Here is an 18,806-nt window from a genome sequence, read left to right on the forward strand (position 1 = left end):
TTGAGATTCCTTCCTGTATATGACCTTAAGGGACAGTTGTAAAGCTCTTCAAACATTTTTCATATATAATGTCTCAGTCCATCATGTCTTGTGCATCATCTGGCGAGGCCCTTCGTGCTACATCCTCGCATGTGCAAGGTGGAAGGGCAAGAGAGCAAGAGAGGGCCCAACTCAACGTTATAACAAGTCCGCTCTTGGGATCACCAACCCACTCCCAAGATCACAACATTAATCCACTCATGAGAGCAGAGCCCTCATGACCTAATCACCTCTTACGAGTCCTCAATTCCCAGCACTGTTGCATTGGGATTAAATTTCCAACAAATAAAATTCAGGGGACACATTCGTAAACCATAGCAGATTGTTTTAAAAATGTTTAACGCCAACTCTTAAAATGAGTTAGGCTGAGCTGCAGCTACGCAAGAGCCCATGAGAAGAGCTATCAGGAAATCAAACCTGCCACAGCTCAGAAGTCTGACATATTTGGGACCTACTATAAGGACTTACTATAACAGCATTTAAAGTGCTGGTTCTTAGGCTGAGATTCAGAAGGCTGTGAGTAAAATACAAACATGTATAAGCTATGTGAAACATCCTATGTGCTAATCAATACTTTTCTGGGGATTTAGTTCAAACTTTTTATCAAATTCTCAAACAGGTCCAATGATTCCCAAAAGGTTAAGAAATACTGGTTTTACTAGAGGGTAATGATTTAATTTTCTTTTTTATGATTTCATTCCTCTGCTTCCACTCAAATCCACAGCTTGGCTGTGACTAAGTTGTCTCCAAAGATTCTTGTAAGCGAATATCCTTTATTAGTTCATTCGACAAGGCAGTGGAAGAGGCAGCAGACAATGATGTCAGTTGCTTCCCAGCAGAGCTGGGAGAATAAATGGCTCAAGCCCAGTAAAATGCTGAACACAGCACCTGACATGGCAGCCAGCTCTCTACACATAGTAGCTACCAATGATAATAAACCTCACAAAAGTCTAGCTGTGTATAGTCTGCAGCACAGAGTAGCCTAGAGACCTATATTCTAAAAGAGGAGACCAATGAGGAAGAGAAAAAATGCAGCTACCTGAGCTAGAACCCCAGCACACCTGGAACCCCAGCACAGCTGGTACTGCTGGGTTTTATCAGCAGCATTTGGGGAAGCGGTTAAGTCAGATGGGCCTCATTGGACACAGCCCCTCATCTTCTTTTTTTAATTTTTCCTTTATTTTTTATTTTTTTAAGTTCTGGGATACATGTGCAGATCGTGCAGGATTGTTACATAGGTATACACATGCCATGGAGGTTTGCTGTATCCATCCCCCGTCATCTACATTAGGGGAACATCACATACCGGGGCCTGTAGGGGGGTGGGGGGTGGGGCCAGGGGAGGGATTGTAGGAGGTGGGGAATTGGGGAGGGATAACGTTAGGACAGCCCCTCATCTTCTGCTCCTTCTACTCACCAGCTGTGGGACCCTGAACAAAGACAACTTGCACATCTGAGTCTTGGGGTTTTCCTACGCAAAATAGGAGGCATTATACCCTCTAACTCCTAAGGTTGTTGTGAGCCCAAAGGGAAAGAATGCCTACAAATTTCCCAGTGCATGCACGGTAATGGTTTAATAAAGAGCTGCTATTTTTGTTTTTTCTTCTCCAAATGAGAAAAGAGCACTTGTTTGAGTCTTTCTAAAGAGGCTGATGTTTCTGCTGTTATGTAGCTGACTTTCTGTCCTGTACTGTGAGAAAGAACTAATCCTCGCACTCATTCCCAGGTCTCTCACTGGCTATGTGACCCTGAAGGAGTCATTTGATCTTTCCACACTTAAATGGAATTCTAATAGCACTAACCAGTTTTAGTATCTGCCAAAACTAGGCTTTTAACCCCTTTCTCAATGAATTTGTACTTTCTTTTGGTTTACTGAGGAAATGTACTCATATACTGAGTATGCCAAAGACTCTTCTAGGCACGTGGAATAAAACGAAGTCCCGGCCGGACGCGGTGGCTCACGCCTGTAATCTCAGCACTTTGGGAGGCTGAGGCAAGTGGATAACCTGAGGTCAAGAGTTCGAGACTAGCCTGGCCATCACGGTAAAACCTCGTCTCTACTAAAAATACAAAGATTAGCCAGGCATGGCGGCAGGCACCTGTAGTCTCAGCAACTGGGGAGACTGAGGCAAGAGAATGGCTTGAGCATGGGAGGTGGAGGTTACAGTGAATTGAGATCGTGTCACTGCACTCCAGTCTGGGCAACAGAGTGAGACTCCATCTCAAAAAACAAAAACAAAACAAAACAACAACAAAAACCAAAAAACGAAGTCCCTACCCTCATAGAGCTTAGTCACTGTGGTTAGCATAGAAATAAATCAGAGACCAACTGATTAAAGGGATTATTTTTTTAAAATTCCCATTAATCGCAGTAACAAGTACCCCAAGCTTACATATAGCCCTTGAAGTTTTCACATCCACGTATTTTCTGGGCAACTGTTCCAAAGTAAAAAATATCTTCAGCGTTTTTATATTTCGGTTAGGTCAACAGGATAACATCCAATCATAAAGGTCTGCCGTCTTGGCAATGGAGAAACGTTCCCATCACATATATACAAATACATGCATACATACATACATACGTACATATAGATGTATTAGTCACAGAGTCTTGCTCTGTTGCCTAGGCTGGATGGAGTGCAGTGGCATGATCATAGCTCACTGCAATCTTGAATTCCTGGGCTCAGGACCCTTCCTCCCACCTCAGCCTCTGGAGCCGCTAGGACTACATGAGCTTATCACAACGCCTGGCTAATTTTTCTAATTTTTCTGCAAAGATGGAGTCTCACTATGTTGTCCAGGCTGACGTGGAACTCCTGGGCTCAAGCACTCCTCCCGTCTCAGCCTCCCTAAGTGTTGGGATTATAGGAACTTTCCGATAATATTTATGATAATTAAGGGAACAAACGAGAGACAGGCAATTGCCTAAGAGCAGACAGACAATCGTGGATTTTAGCAAGAGATTTGTGTTCTCCTTATAGATAAAATACAGCCTGTCTCTTGGAATGGGCATGGCAAAGTCAGTGTGTGTGTGTGTGTGTGTGTGTGTGTGAACTACTGTGTAGCCTATTAATGAAACTTGATCGTTAATAAAATTTTTTTAGCCTGGGCTTTAGGAAACTGATTGAAATACACACACGTATGCAAAATTTCACATATATGCCACCTACAATATGCACGACACCAGAATGTTTCAGGCCTTAGGGAGGGTCTTACTCCCCAGAATCTGCTGTAACATCACTACACATGACTTGTTGTGAGTGCCTGAGTCACAGTTGGAGCTCAATATAGATGCGTTCTCCTTCTAAACACAAAAATGTCCATTAATGCGGTAGATTCCGTTCCTTCGCATACTTAATCGCAGACACAGGAGGCGGCCCTTTCCCTCAAGGCGCTCGCAGCCCAGGGCTGTGCCCGCTCCGCACCCACACAACCTGGGGTGGGATCGGGCCTAAGAGCGGTGGGTGCTCCCAGACCGTCCACGCCCTCGCTGTCCTCCCGGCGCGTGGGCGAACGATTCCGACTGCGCAGCAGAAACCCGGGGTCTCGCAGGAAAGAGGAAACCCGCCCGCGCCCAGCCTCCAAGCGGCGCTCTCCATGACAACCGGCACTTGGCAACGGCTCCGCCCCGCCCACTACGTCGCGAGCAGCGTGCCTCCCCCCCGCTACGCGGCGACCAGCGGTTTGCGTCACCGCCGTGCGCCGGAAGTGGTCGCAGATTTCGTCAGTCATCCCGGAAGTGGCTTCTTTAGGGTTTCGCTGCTGGCTGTGACTCCTGCTCTGCGATGGGTTGCGACGGGGGAACTATCCCCAAGAGGCATGAACTGGTAAAGGGGCCCAAGAAGGTTGAGAAGGTCAGTGATGTGGGCAGGCCGTTGGGGGCCGGGGGGTGGTGGGAATTGGACGACCTCAGGAAACGAGAGGAGGTAAGGAGGGGGAGCCAGCGGGGTTCCAGACCTAGCTGCGCTCTTTTATTCCATTCAGAGGACTCAGAATTAACAATAGTATAAAGAGTGGGCATTCCATGAGTGCTGACTGTTGCGAGTCACTGGACAGTAATCTTCACGAGGTATCTCATGTCATTGTCACGGTTCTAAGGTTACGTACTGTTATCCTCATTTTCAGACATGGAAGTTGAGGCTCAAAAGGAGTAAGGTGCAAAGCTAGTAAATGGCAGAGCGAGCATTTAAACCCTACCTGCGGCTAGTAGCAGTAATACAAATAGCTGTTGCATACTGAACTTTGTGTACCCTAATTTCATTTGCTCAGAGAAGCCTTCCCAAACTGTTCCCTTACCGGATCCTTTTATAAACTGTCTTACCACCCTGCACACTGCTGTTCGTAGTTGATTTGTGTCAGTCTTCTCTGCTGGACGGTAAGTTCCCGATAGCAGAGACTGCACCCTTTTTTCCTTTGCTACTAGCATAGTTCCTGGCACAGTAACTGTTTTGAGTAAATAGTGAAGAATCCCTAATTTTCACAGGTAATCGAAGGAATTATGTATAATAGTTTCTTTGCTACTGACAGGGACATTGAGTCCAGGGATATTAAGGTGACTAAGATCACACAGCTGGTAGGTAGTGAAGCCAGGATTCCCATCCACTTATTTGGGATTTCAAAGTTAGCACTAGTAATTACTTTTTAATGATAGAAGGTTTGTAAAGAACCCAGTAGAGTGCCTGGCACCCGTGGGGACTTCATATATTCTGATTCGGGAGCCGGAGAGCTTGTTTGAAAAGGTAAACGCCTATGTCACTATTGTATTTGAAGCATTCCAGTGGCTTCCCATCACATTAAGAATAAAATCTCATCAGGCCTTGCCTGTCTTTTTGACCTCATCTTCTCCTTTCTCCAACTCTTTCATACTGTTCTAGCCAAACAGGCCCTATTTTTCAACCTGGAGTATGAGTTCATTAATCTGAAATGTTGTTCACTGAAATTGTCACCTGATTAGTTTCTTTACTTCATTCAGTTCTTTACTCAAATGTCATCTGTCCACTGTAGCTGAAATGTGCCTCATTTCCACTCATGCCTTCTTTACAGTGCCTCCCACTCTGTTATGTATTTATTGTTTCTCTGCCGTGTACACAGGAACCTTGTGTGTCTTACCTCTGTAACCCCTACCATGTGTGTGCCACATAATAGACACTCAGTAAATATGTGTGAATCTGAGAATGAATGAATACCCGAGGACGAAGTGTACCCTCAGCTCATACCTACATTTAAACAGGCTAATGATGGGTAGTTGGCACTCATTTTTGCCAACAAAATATTCGATTCGGTTTTGTTTTCTTGTGGCCAGGGCTGAAAAGGAGTAGCTTAATGAAAGGCTTGACCAGAAACAGGTGTTGGAAGAGGGTTGAAAAGGAAGAGCGATTCAAAAAAGCCAGAATGCCTAGTCAGGATGGATTTTTATTATCACCGTTCACACAACAAATGCTTATTAAGTGGTTACTGTATACATTGTTGTAGGCCCCAGGAGTATAGCAGTGAACAAGACAGAGTTTAGCCCTGGAGGAGCTTACATTTCAAAGTAATACGGTGAAATCTGCCCTGGTTCCTAACGTAGAGCACCTAAATTCCTTGTAGTTCCCTGGGTGACAGGATCATGTTTTGTTCTAATAAGGTAATTCATGGTGGGCTTCTGGATGGGGGCTGGTCACCAGAAATGCCAAGATTAGAAGCTTTAACTTTCAGCCTCACCTCGCCCAATCCTTCAGGGAAGAGAAGAGGAATTGGAGGTGGAGTTAATAATACATCATGCCTGCGTGCTGAGGTCTGCATAAAGATCCCTGAAATTTAGGGTTTGGAGATCTCCTGGGTTGCTGACGACCACATCTTATGCCAGGGGTGTTACCCCAATTCCATGGGAGTAGCTCCTGCACTTGGGACCTTTCCAGACTATACCCTGTGTCCTTTTTTTTTTTTTGAGACTGAGTCTCGCTCTGTTTCCCAGGCTGAAGTGCAATGGTGCAATCTGGCTCGCTGTAACCTCCGCCTCTCGGGTTCAAGCGATTCTCCTGCCTCAGCCTTCAGAGTATCTGGGACTATAGGCATGTGCCACCACAGCCAGTTAATTTTTTTGTATTTTTAGTAGAGATGGGGTTTCACTGTGTTGGCCAGGATGGTCTCAATCTCTTGACCTTGTGATCCACCTGCCTCAGCCTTCCTTCCAAAGTGCTGCGATTACAGGCATGAGCCGCCACCGCACCCAGCCCCCTATGTACTTCTTTGTCTGGCTGTTTGTGTCCTTTAAAGTGTGTTTGTAATAAATCAGCAATGATAATGAAACTGTTTTCCTACGTCTGTGAGACACTAGCAAATTATCAAACCTGAGGGGTTGGTAGCCTTTGATTTATAGACACTTGGTCAGAAGCACAAGTGACAACTTGAAATTGTGATTAGCATCTAAAGTTGGGATAGGGTACGGTTTTATGGGACTGAGCCCTTAACCTGTGGGATCTGAGGCCATATCCAAATAGGGGTATCAGAGTTGAGTTTAATTGTAAGACACCTGGCTGGTATCGGAGAATTGTTCAGTGTGGGGAAGATCCCATACATGTTGTCAGAAGTGTACTGGAAGTATTGAGTGTTGTGAGTGAGAGTATAGAAAAAGCACTTGTCTTTACTGTACAGATATGTAAAAACTTAAAGGAAGAAAGACACTAGAAAAAAAGCGAGACCCTGGTAAAAACATTTTTTTTACTGTTTTCTGTTTTGGAGAGGGGGGAAACTATTTTTAAAGCCCTGGATAAGGAGTAATTTGTCACTTTTCTCCCTGCCCCCAACTCGCTGAAGTGCTTTTTAAATATAACTTAATCTCTTGGTGCCTCAGTTTCCTCATCTACAAAAGTATCATACTCACAGAGTTTATCTGAGGATTAAAAAGTTAAGTCATGGACAGTGCTTAGCACAGTGCCTGGCACACAATAGATGCATAAGCAGTTTTAATGCACAAATTAAATTCAAGGGACCAGGTGTGTTGGTTTACACCTGTAATCTCAGCACTTTGAGAGGCAGGAGGATCGCTTGAGCCCAGCAGTTGGAGAACAGCCTGGGCAATACGGGGAGACCGCTCTACAAAAATAAAATAAAAATTACCTGGGAATAGTGGTGTTTGACTGTAGTCCTAGCTACTTGGAAGACCGAGGGGGAGGATTGATTGAACCCAGGAGAACTGAGGCTGCAGTGAGCTGTGATTTTGCCACTGCACCCCAGCCTGGGCAACAGAACAAGACCGTGTCTCAAAAAATAAATTAATAAAATAAATTCAGTGGGATTTTTTTCTTTTTTCCTTTTCCTATTTTCTTCCAAAAGGGCCACCCTGTTAAATTATTCAGGTTTGGCATTTTAAGAATGGGAAAGAGTGGTGCAGTCTACGCAGTGAAAGAAAAAGCCGGAATTGGAAGGAGTGGGACATGGAATATGATATATGTGAAAACTCCTGACCTCGTGATCCACCTGCCTTGGCCTCCCAAAGTGTTGGGATTACAGGCATGAGCTAGCGTGCCTGGCCTTCTCAGTTTTCAAGGCTTTAAATTCTGCTGCAACTTAGGGGGCTTTCCCATTGTTAGAAATTAATCTAGGCTGGGCACGGTGGTTCACATCTGTAATCCTAGCACTTTGGGAGGCCAAGGCAGGTGGATTGCCTGAGCTCAAGAGTTTGAGACCAGCCTAGGGAACACGGTGAAACCCCATCTTTACTAAAAATACAAAAAGTTAGCTGGGCATGACATAGTGCGCCTGTAATCCCAGCGACTCAGGAGGCTGAGACAGGAGAATCCCTTGAAACCAGGAGGAGGAGGTTGCAGTGAGCTGAGATCATGCCATTGCACTCCAGCCTGGGTGACAGAGTAAGACTCCATCTCAAAAAAAAAAAAAAAAAAAAGAAAAAAGAAATTAATCTGACACGCTTTTTTTTTTTTTTTTTTTGGTATGGCCTCCCTAATTTATTATTAAGATACAAATGTTAATATTTGTATGTGACTTGCATAAACAGTTTAATAATTTTATATAAGCTCTTTTTCTTTATGTATGTCATATTTAGGTGGGCCTTTATTTGATGTAGTATTAATTACTTGTAACTTTTAAAATCCTGACGTGAGCCAGGCACAGTTGCTCATGCCTGTAATCCTAGCACTTTGGGCGGCGAGACAGGCAGATCAGTTCAGTCCAGGAGTTTGAAGGCAGCATGGCAAAACCATGTCTCTACAAAAAAAATACAGAAATTAGCCAAGCGTGATGGTGTGCACCTATAGTCCCAGCTACTCTGGAGGCTGAGGTGAGAGGATTGCTGGAGTCCGGGAGGCGGAGCTTGCAGTGCGCTAAGATTGCACCACTGTACTCCAGCCTGGGTGACAGAGTGAGACCCCATCTCAAAAAAACAAACACACACAAAAAACCCAACTTCCTATGTCATTATCTTTGATTTAAAAACAAAAAATCGTTAGTGTGGTATTACTGAATATACTTTAATATGTAGAATTGTGAAACATGTGACTTTCGGAGATGAACATTAATTGAATTTTTTGTTTTTTACTAGGTTGACAAAGATGCTGAATTAGTGGCCCAATGGAACTATTGTACTCTAAGTCAGGAAATATTGAGACGACCAATAGTTGCCTGTGAACTTGGCAGGTATGGTTTTTACACTTAATCAAGATGAGTTTATTAAGTCATTTTGAAGAGAATGTTGATGTGTAAATGCAGTTTTCTGTTCATCAAGTGTGAATTATCCCAAGCAAATTTGTGAGGCATAGGCCATCATTCCCTGTCTCCAAGCATAGTTCTGTATTCTTCTGGTCAGTTTGGTTTATGTAATCCATGGTTTGAAAAGTCAGGGGCCAGGGTGGGCACAGTGGCTCACACGTGTAATCCCATCACTTTGGAAGGCTGAGGAGGAAGGGTCACTTACGTACGGGAGTTTGAGACCAGTCTGGACAACATAGTGAAACCCCATCTCTACAAAAAATAAAATTAGCCAGTTGTGATGGCATGATCCTGTAGTCCCAGCTATTGAGAATCCTGGGCAGGAGGATACCTTGAGTCTGGGAGGTTGAGGCTATAGTAAGCTATAATTGCACCACTGCACCCTAGCCTGTGCAAGAGTGAGACCCTGTCTCAAAAAAATGCAAACTCTGGCCACTAGAAGCTTATAAGCGTAAACTCATGCAGGAGCCATGTGAGGAACAGGCGAGAATGGCAGGGAATGGAGAATCCTGGAGAGTCCCTGTCCTGTCCAAAGTGGCAGCTGCCACTCAGTTCCAGCAGTTTTTACAGTTCAAGACTACAGGCCGGCCGGGCAGGGCATGGTGGCTCATGCCTGTGATCCCAGCACTTTGGGAAGCCAAGGTGGGTGGATCACCTGAGGTCAGGAGTTCGAGACCAGCCTGGCCAACATGGGTTGGTGAAACCCCATCTCTACTACAAATACAAAAAAAAAAAATTAGCCGGGCACAGTGGCAGGCGCTTGTAATCCCAGCTATTTGGGAGGCTGAGGCAGGAAAATGGCTTGAACCTGGGAGGCGGAGGTTGCAGTGAACCGAGACTGTGCTATTGCACTCCAGCCTGGGCAAGAGAGTGAGACTCCATCTCAAAAAAAAAAAAAGTGTGGGCCTAGTGTTTTCACACCTTCTGGTTTTAATTTTTAAAGAAAAATAGGAAATATGTATTTTTACATTAAATTTCCCAATTTAAAAAATCCTTGTTCAGGTTACATTCAGCCCCTCCAACAGCCAGTTTGCCACCCTTGATTTAAACTAATTTCTGGACAGACACAGTGGCTCATCCCTGTAATCCCAGCACTTAGGGAGGCTGAGATGGGCAAATCACCTGAGGTCAGAAGTTTGAGACCATCCTGGCCAATGTGGTGAAACCCTGTCTCTACTAAAAATACAAAAATTAGCCAGGCATGGTGGCTCACACCTGTAATCCCAGCTACTTGGGAGGCTGAGGCAGGAGAATTGCTCGAACCTGGGAGGTGGAGGTTGCGGTGAGCTGAGATTGCTCTGTTGCACTCCAGCCTGCGTGACAAGAGTGAAACTCTGTCTCAAGTAAATGCATAAATAATTTTCTTCTTTGTATGCTCTGGAAATAGTTGAAACAGGGTTAAATATATTTTTAATAATACAGGGCATTTCTGTTATCAAATGTAAATGACTTTTGGATTATGTTCAGTTTATTCTTCCTCCTTTGGTTGTTTGAAAGTTGTTCATTGAGATAATGTTTTGACTAATACTTATTGTTGCAGACTTTATAACAAAGATGCCGTCATTGAGTTTCTCTTGGACAAATCTGCAGAAAAGGCTCTTGGGAAGGCAGCATCTCACATTAAAAGCATTAAGGTAATACAGGTGATTGTGAAGTTCTGTGAAGTTCTCAAAGGTGTCTGAGGTTCATTTTATAGAATTTATACACATTAAAGACTGAACTCAGAAATCTGGGATTCCAGTCCCACCCGGCCATCTAATACATGTATGATCTTGAGAGGCCTCTTCAATCTCAAGCCACAAGTTCCACCATGCATACTTGCTGCATTATAAATCTGTTGTGATTTCACCTATGTGTTGTGCTTTCAGAATTCTCGATGTTCTGTATTAATGTTGGGAGGCATTATTTTCGTTATTAAGATTCACCTACTTGGATTTTGGATTTGGAAGATGCTTTGGTAGAATTAGAGAGTTTTATGGATCACTGTTAAATCATATGGTTACTGTCTGGTGATTAAAGGTTCTGATTGGCAGTTAAAGTTCTTTCATAAAAGTGGAAAAACAAGTTTTTTAATACTGGAAGTTTCTTGACAGGACACATTTTCAAATATGGTCAGTGGAAAAAACTTAGAAAGGTAGTAAAGAATTTCAGAACCGTCAGGCTAGTCAAACCCATCATCTGTCTGTAAATGGCTCATTTGAGGCCACACTGCTAGTGAAGTGCTGAAACCAGAACCAGATTCCCTAACTCCCAGTCTAAGGCTCTAGATTTTTCCTTTTCTTGCTTCCTTACTTGCTTTCCTTCCTCCCTCCTTCCCTCCCTCCCTCCCTCCCTCCCTCCTTCCCTTCCTCCCTTCCTCTCTCCCTCCCTCCCTCCCTCCCTCCCTTCCTCCCTCCCTCCCTTCCTTCCTCCCTCCCTCCCTTCCTCCCTTCGTCTCTCCCTCCCTCCCTCTCTCCCTCCCTCTCTTCCTTTCTCCCTCTCTCCCTCCCTTCCTCCCTCCCTTCCTCCTTCCCTCCCTCCCTTCCTCCTTCCCTCCCTCCCTTCCTCCCTCCCTCCCTCCCTTCTTCTCTCCCTCCCTCCCTTTCTCTCTCACTCCCTTCCTCCCTTCCTTCCTCCTTCCCTCCCTCCCTCCTTCCCTTCCTCCCTCCCTCCCTCCCTCCTTCCCTTCTTCCCTCCCTCCCTCCCTCCCTCCCTTCCTTCCTTCCTTCCCTGTCTCTCTCTCTGTGTCTCTGTCTCTGTCTCTCTTTCTTTCACATTATTATATTAGGCTATTTGTTCAAATTTTGGGGGTTGATTACAGGATATGTTCATTTTGGGCAATTCAATAATTCTGAAATGTAGCTAATGTTAGTGCTGTAGAAATTTTTCTGATTTTAATGGTCTTTTACCTTGGGAAGAGAATTTATTCCTGAAAAACCTATGGTAGTATGAATCATCTTACATCAAAAATTTGATTAACAATTCTTTTGTTGTTCATAAGTTTTATGATTGGGGTTTCACATGCATGTATAAGATGTGCCTCTCTCAAACATTGTTGTGATATCAGCACGTTACTCATCTGACATGAAAACTTGCAGTTATCATTAACACTGATTCATACAGTTCTATACTTAAAATGCATGTAATATTCAGTTTTATATGGTTGAATCTTTAATAGAAAAAAACTCCAAGAAATTAGAACAGTAAAGAAAAGGAACAAATAAAACAATGCAAATACGTAAGATTGTCATTACTGTCAGTTAACAGTCCACAAATACTTGGAGCAGAGAACTCAGTGAGACTCTTGCTGGCCCTTGACCAGGAAGCTGATTGTACGAGTAGCGATTTGCCTTTTGAGACACTCAGTTGCTCTCTAGAGTGTTGAAATCAAAATGGTCTCATTAAATATGAAGAAATGCCTCGAATGCAAAAGTAGAGCTATTGTATCAAATTCCTTGTAAAGTTGGAAATTCTTGAAAACCTCAATCGTTGTGTCTTGGAATATGACAGTATTTTCCGGGTAATATTGTGCCTTATCTCATTAGGCCTTGGCCTCACATTTTACTGTCTATTCAACAATTTTTTATATATATATTATGCATATATGTATATGTATATATATAAAATTGTATATGTATAAAATTACATATACACATATAGATAAAGATATATGTGTATATGTTTTTTGTTAGTTTGTTTTGTTTTTCCTTTTTTCAATAATTACATAAATGTAGATGATCAGTAACATGGAGCAGCCTCAGAGAGGACTGATTCATCAGCAGGGAGAGAAAGCATTCCTTTCTGGGTGGAACTAATGCAAAGCTTTCTCTTAGTGGAGTAATTTTTTATGAGACAATACTTTTCCTTAAGTTAAAAAAATTTGTGCGGTAGAAGTAACTTAACTAATTTACTTGCTAGTCAGTGAGTTGAAAAAATCTTGTTTTCTGTTTTCTTTTCTTTTTTTTTTTTTTTGAGATGGAGTTTTTCTCTTGTTGTCCAAGCTGGAGTGCCATGGCACAATCTCGGTTCACCACACCTCAGCCTCCTGGGCTCAGGCGATTCTCCTGCCTCAGCCTGCTGAGTAGCTGAGATTACAGGCATGTGCCACCACGCCCAGCTAATTTTGTATTTTTAGTAGAGACAAGGTTTCTCCACGTTGGTCAGGCTAATTTCAAACTCTCAACCTCAGGTGATCTGCCCACCTCAGCCTTCCAAAATGCTGGGATTACAGGCGTGAGCAGCCATGCCTGGCCTTGTTTTCTGTTTTCTATTTATGATTTAATATTATATCCATGTTTCTTATGGACCAAAGGAAAGTAACTATGAGGAAGAGATTTTGATGGGAAGGGCTGGAATAACAATTTATTGACTTAGGTGGTTATTAAGGCAAAAGATGATCTATTTATCAAATGAATTGTTAAAATATTAATGGTTTTTTTTTTTTCAGAATGTGACAGAGCTTAAGCTTTCTGATAATCCTGCCTGGGAAGGGGATAAAGGAAACACTAAGGGTGACAAGCATGACGACCTCCAGCGGGCACGTTTCATCTGCCCCGTTGTGGGCCTGGAGATGAATGGCCGACACAGGTTAGTGACAGACATGGGACAGACTGTGGCAGGCTGGACAAATAATACCAGTCTTGTTAGCAGTTGTGCCATAGCTTAACGGTCATGTGGCTTTCTTTCTGGTGTCCTTGGGTTTGGTAGCGCCTTAGAGGAAATGGTGTCCAGTCATGAGCATGTTCATTTCCCTCAGCCATTGGCATAAGGACTTCCAACAAGACCCAGCCTTGTCTGTGGCCTTCGTTCTTGAGGTAGGGAAGCGAAACCTGAAGTGAAGTGGGATTCTGAAAATGTCTCGTGACACTTTTGAAACCTGAGTTTAATTATTAGATTATCTTTTCCTGTAGGACAGAAAGCAAAGGGCAGATGTTTCCCATCAAGCAAATCCCATTTCCTTCCAGTTGCTTTTTAATTTTTATTCTGTTTTATAGTTTTATTTTTATTTTTTTGAGAAGAGATGAGGTCTCATTTTGTTGCTCAGGCTGGTCTTGAATTCCTGGCCTCAAGTGATCCTCCTGGCTCAGCATCCCAAAGTGCTGGGATTGTAGGCATAAGCCGCCATGCCCGACCACTAATTTTTATTTTTGTAGAGATAAGATCTCCCCATGTTGCCCAGGCTGGATTCAAACTCCTGGCCTTGTACGATCCTCCCAAAGCACTGGGATAACACGTGGGAGCCACCGCCTCTGGGCACTAATGCCAAAAGTTGTGCAGCAGTAAGCAGAGTTATAGAACCTGTGGTTAATCGGTCAACCAGAGGCTCAAAAAATGGTAACTTGCTTTGAATTTGTAGCTAACAAATTCTCTGGCGATAGCACCAGGAATCTTATGGTTGAGATTTGTGTAGCAAATGTAAGCAAGCTGTATCTTTTCCTTTTTAAAAAATGTGAAGGGTTAAATGGGTTAGTACGTGCGTTTTCATAGGATGTCTCACTAAGCAAAAGCATTAAGCCTTTTACCCCACTGTTGAGAAGTACAGGCATACCTCGGAGATATTGTGGGTTCTATTCCAGACCACCACAGTAAAACAAGTATTACTGTAAAGCAAGTCAAACAAAATTTTGGTTGCTTAGTACATGTAAAAGTTCTCTTTAGCAGGGCATGGTGGCTTCCACCTATAATCCCAGCACTTTGGGAGGCTGAGACAGGAAGATTGCTTGAGGCTAGGAATTTGAGGCCAGCCTGGGTAACATAGTGAGACCCTGTATTTACCAAAAAAAAAAAAAAAAAAAAAAAAATTCTTAACTAGCTAGCCATGGTGGCATGCACCTATAGACCTCACTATTTGGGAGGCTGAGGCAGGAGGATGATGTGAGCCCCGGAATTCAAGGCTGCAGTGAGGTGTGATCATGCCACTGCAGAGCCTGGGTGACAGAGCAAGACCCTGTCTCAAAAAAAAAAAAAAGTTATGTTTATATTATACTTTGTTCTTTTAAGTGTGCAATAACATTATGTCTTAGAAAAAAGTACCTTTCTCAATTAAAAATTACTTTATTGCTAAAAAAAAATGCTAAGGATCATCTGAACCTTCAGTGAACCTTCATCTTTTTGCTGATTGGTGCCTCGATCTTGCCTTGATGTCGATGGCTGCTAACTGATCAGGGTAGTGGTTGCTGAAGCTTGGGGTGGCTGTATCAGTTTCTTATAGTAAGACAGCAATAGAGTTTGCTGCATCAATCGGCTCTTTCACGGAAGATTTCTCTGTATGTAGCATGTGATGCTGTTTAATAGCATTTTACCCACAGTAGACCTTTCAGAATTGGAATCAATTCTCTCAAACCCTGCAACTGCTTTATCAGTTGAGCTTATGCAGTATTTCAAATCTATCATGTCAACAATATTCACAGCACCTTTACCATGAGTAGATTCCATCTCAAGAAACCACTTCCTTTGCTCATCCATAAGAAGCAACTCCTCATCCATTTGAGTTTGATCATGAGACTGAAGAAGTTCAGTTATCTTCAGGCTCTGCTTCTAACTCTCACTCTCTTGCTATTTGACCACATTTTCATTACTTCCTCCACTGAAGTCTTGAACCCCTCCAAGTCATCCATGAGGGGTAGAATCATCTTCTTCCAAACTCCTGTTGATGTTGACATTCTGCCCTCCTCTCATGAATCACAGATGTTCTTTTTTTTTTTTTTTTTTGAGATGGAGTCTGGCTTTGTTGCCCAGTCTGGAGTACAGTGGCACAGTCGCAGCTCACCGCAACCCCCACCTCCTGGGTTCAAGCAATTCTCCTGCCTCAGCCTCCCAAGTAGGTGGGATTACAGGTGCCCACCACCACACCTGGCTAATTTTTTGTATTTTTAGTAGTGACGGAGTTTACCATGTTGGCCAGGCTGGTCTCAAACTCCTGACCAAAGGTGATCTGCCTGCTTCCCCCTCCCAACGTGCTGGGATTACAGGTGTCAGCCACCGCACGACCAAATCACAGATGTTCTTATTGACATCTAGAATGGTGAATTCTTTACAGAAGGTTTTCAGTTTACTTTGCCCAGATGCATCAGAAGAATAGCAAAGGAAGGCTATTGCAGCTATAGCCTTATGAAATGTATTTTTAAATAATAAGACTTCAAAGTCAAAATTCCCCTTGATCCATGGGCTGCAGCATGGTTGTTGTATTAGCAGCCATGAGAATCTCTTTGTATATCTCAGTCTGTGCTCTTGTGTGACTTAGGTGCATTATCAGTGAGCAGTAATATTTTGAAAGGAATTTTTTTTTTTTTTTTTTTTTGAGCAGTAAGTCTCAGTATTGGGCTTAAAATATTCAGTAAGCCATGTTATAAACAGATGTACTGTCATTCAGGCTTTGTTGTTCCATTTCTAGAACACAGGCAGAGTAGATTTAGCATCATTCTTAAAAGCCTTGGGGTTTTCAAACGGTAAATTAACATTGGCTTCAACTGAAAGCCACCAGCCATGTTAGACCTTAATGAGAGTGGGCTTGTCCTCTGATGCTTTGAAGCTAGGCGTTGACTTCTTTTTAGCTGTAGAAGTCCTAGATAGCATCTTCTTTCAATGCAAGGCTATTTTGTCTTCACTGAAAATCCGTTGTCTGGTGTAGCCATCTTTATTGACGATCTTAGCTAGATCTCTGGAGAACTTGCTGCAGCTTCTCCATCAGCACTTGCTGCTTCCCCTTGCACTTTTGTGTTGTGAAGATGGCTTCTTTCCCTAAACCTCGTGAACCAACTTTTACTGACTTCCAACTTTTCCCCTGCAGCTTCCTCACCTCTCAGTTTTCACAGAATTGAAGAGTTAGGGCCTTGCTCTGGATTAGGCTTTGGCTTTTAAGGAACTGTCACTGTGACCAGTTCGATCTTCTGTCCAAGCCACTAAAACTTTATTCGTATCAGCAATACGGTTGTTTCTTACATTCATTTGTTCATTGGAGTGGCACTTTTAATTTCCTTCAAGAACTTTTCCTTTGCATTCACAGCCTGGCTAAGAGTTTGGTTCAAGAGGCTGGCTTTCGGCCTGTCTTGGCTTGGATGCGCTTTCCTCACTAAGCTTAATCATTTCTAGCTTTTGATTTAAAGTGAGAGACATGCAACTCTTCCTTTTATGTGGACCCTTAAAGGCCATTGTAGGGGTCTTAATTGATCTAATTTCAATATTGTTGTGTCGCAGGGAATAGGGAGAGCTGAAAAGGTGAGAGATGGGGGAATGACCAGTTCATGGAGCAGTCAGAACACACACATTTGTCAATTGAGTTCACCATCTTATATGGGTATGGTTTCTGGCACCCCAAAACAGTTTCAAAAGTAACACCAAACATCACTGAGCACAGATCACCATAGCAGATATAATAATCATGGAAACATTTGAAATATTTGAGTATCACCAAACTGTGACACAGAGACATTATGTGAACACATGGTGCTGTGCTGGATGCAGGACTGCTATGAGCCTGCCGTCTGCAAAATAATCACAGTATCTGCAAAGCACAATAAAACAAGGTGTGCTTGTATCCTCAGTAGCTGGTAGTCTAGACTGCCCTCTGGAATTTGCTGTCAAGCACACGACATATTGAAAGGTAGCATTTTTTACTACTTTCGTTCAGGAAGGGCCTGGGGCAAAGCATTTTGAGTAAGTAAAAATGGTTTCATTGAGCTGTAAACAAGTATTTAATCTTGAGCATTCTGGCACATTGGTGTCCTGTTTATTTAATAGGTGTATGTGAACACCCTCTCGGTGTGCCAGGCAGTGTTGCATGTGGCAGACTGCACCCGGGAAATGAACTGTCCTGGTCTGAAACGGAACAGCTGGGGGCTTCATGGCTTTGGATTAGGGCTTTCATGGATTAGGGCCCAAGGACATTTTGCTTTTAAATATTACACTCTTCTTCAAATAATCTGAATTTAAACCACTTAGGGCTCTCTTTTAAACTACATTGGGGTCAAGTAGGGACATATTTGGGGAACCAGACTCATTTACCTAACCATGTCCAACTTCTGTGTGTGTGTGTGTGTGTGTGTGTGTGTGTGTATGTGTGTGTGTATGCACGCACATATATATATATATATACACACACACACATACACATTAATTGAGTTCACCATCTTATATGGGTGTGGGTGTGTGGCTGTACACACATATATATATGTTTGTATTTGAAGTGAATGTCACATAAAATTGGTTAAAGTATGTGTTCAGTGGCATTTAGTATGTTCACAGTGTTGTACAGTCACCACCTCTGTCTGGTTCCAAAACATTTTTATAACCCCAAAAGAAAACCCCCTGCCCATCAAATAGTTACTCCCCATTGCCAGGCTGTTTCTGTCTCAGTGCGTTTCCCTCTTCTGGATATTTCACCCGCATAGAATCATACAATATGTAACCTTTTGTGTTTGACTTCCCACTTCTTTTTAAGAAAACTGGAGCTCACCTCAGAAGAGGAACTTAGCAGAAATGAGCTCCACAGTGGGGTCTTGACTTAGAGTTCCCTGCTGCCTGTTGCTCTGCTTGTGGCTTCCCCTGTTGTTTTTCCTTTCATTTGCTGGTCAGTCTCTTCTCCTTTTTCTCTTACCCAATGAATTGAGCTTTACGTATTTTGACTTTGTCCGTCTGTTATTGATAAGAGCTCCACACGTGAAATTGATTATTGGATTAGTTTGTATGTGGTCATCTCTTCATGTATGTGGGAGATCGGTTCCAGAACCCCCTGTGGATACCAAAATCTGTAGGTGCTCAGGTCTCTGATATAAAATGGCACAGTATTTGTGTATAACCTGCACACATCCTCCTGTATACTTTAAATCAACTCTAGGTTACTTACGTTGCCTATGACAATGTATTGGGGCACTTTTGACCTCAAGTGATCCTCCCGCTTTGGCCTCCCAGAGCTTATAAGTATGAGCCACTGTGCCCAGCCCCAGTCTCTTGAATTACTGCCTGATAAGTGAAAAAAAATGATGGGTCATGGTTTTAAAAGGCATTTCTTTTAACATTTGAGGTTAAGAATCCTTTGGTCTTTATATATGTTGTGTGTGAACTGCATGTTAATCCTCTTT

At 43.0% G+C, this 18,806-nt stretch overlaps 1 protein-coding gene and 1 non-coding gene across 3 annotated transcripts in view; both read left to right on the forward strand.

Moving 5' to 3' along the window:
• Positions 1 to 3,753: 3,753 nt before the first annotated feature.
• RTF2 (replication termination factor 2) overlaps positions 3,754 to 18,806 on the forward strand; it is a 55,012-nt gene continuing 39,959 nt past the window's right edge. The window contains exons 1-4 of one of the 2 annotated variants that reach the window (XM_003932608.4): positions 3,754 to 3,893; positions 8,582 to 8,676; positions 10,289 to 10,382; positions 13,175 to 13,314. In XM_003932608.4, the coding sequence (XP_003932657.1) occupies positions 3,825 to 3,893; positions 8,582 to 8,676; positions 10,289 to 10,382; positions 13,175 to 13,314 (398 nt within the window). In that variant the 5' untranslated portion in view covers positions 3,754 to 3,824. The remainder of the gene's footprint in view (positions 3,894 to 8,581; positions 8,677 to 10,288; positions 10,383 to 13,174; positions 13,315 to 18,806) is intronic. The other variant, XM_074406691.1, reaches the window with a different exon arrangement.
• Positions 11,709 to 11,812, forward strand: LOC120368013 (small nucleolar RNA U13). The gene has a single exon (XR_005582243.1). It is a non-coding gene; the product is annotated as a small nucleolar RNA U13 (small nucleolar RNA).

This window comes from Saimiri boliviensis, chromosome 9 (genome assembly GCF_048565385.1).
Source record: "Saimiri boliviensis isolate mSaiBol1 chromosome 9, mSaiBol1.pri, whole genome shotgun sequence".
Taxonomy (NCBI): domain Eukaryota; kingdom Metazoa; phylum Chordata; class Mammalia; order Primates; family Cebidae; genus Saimiri; species Saimiri boliviensis.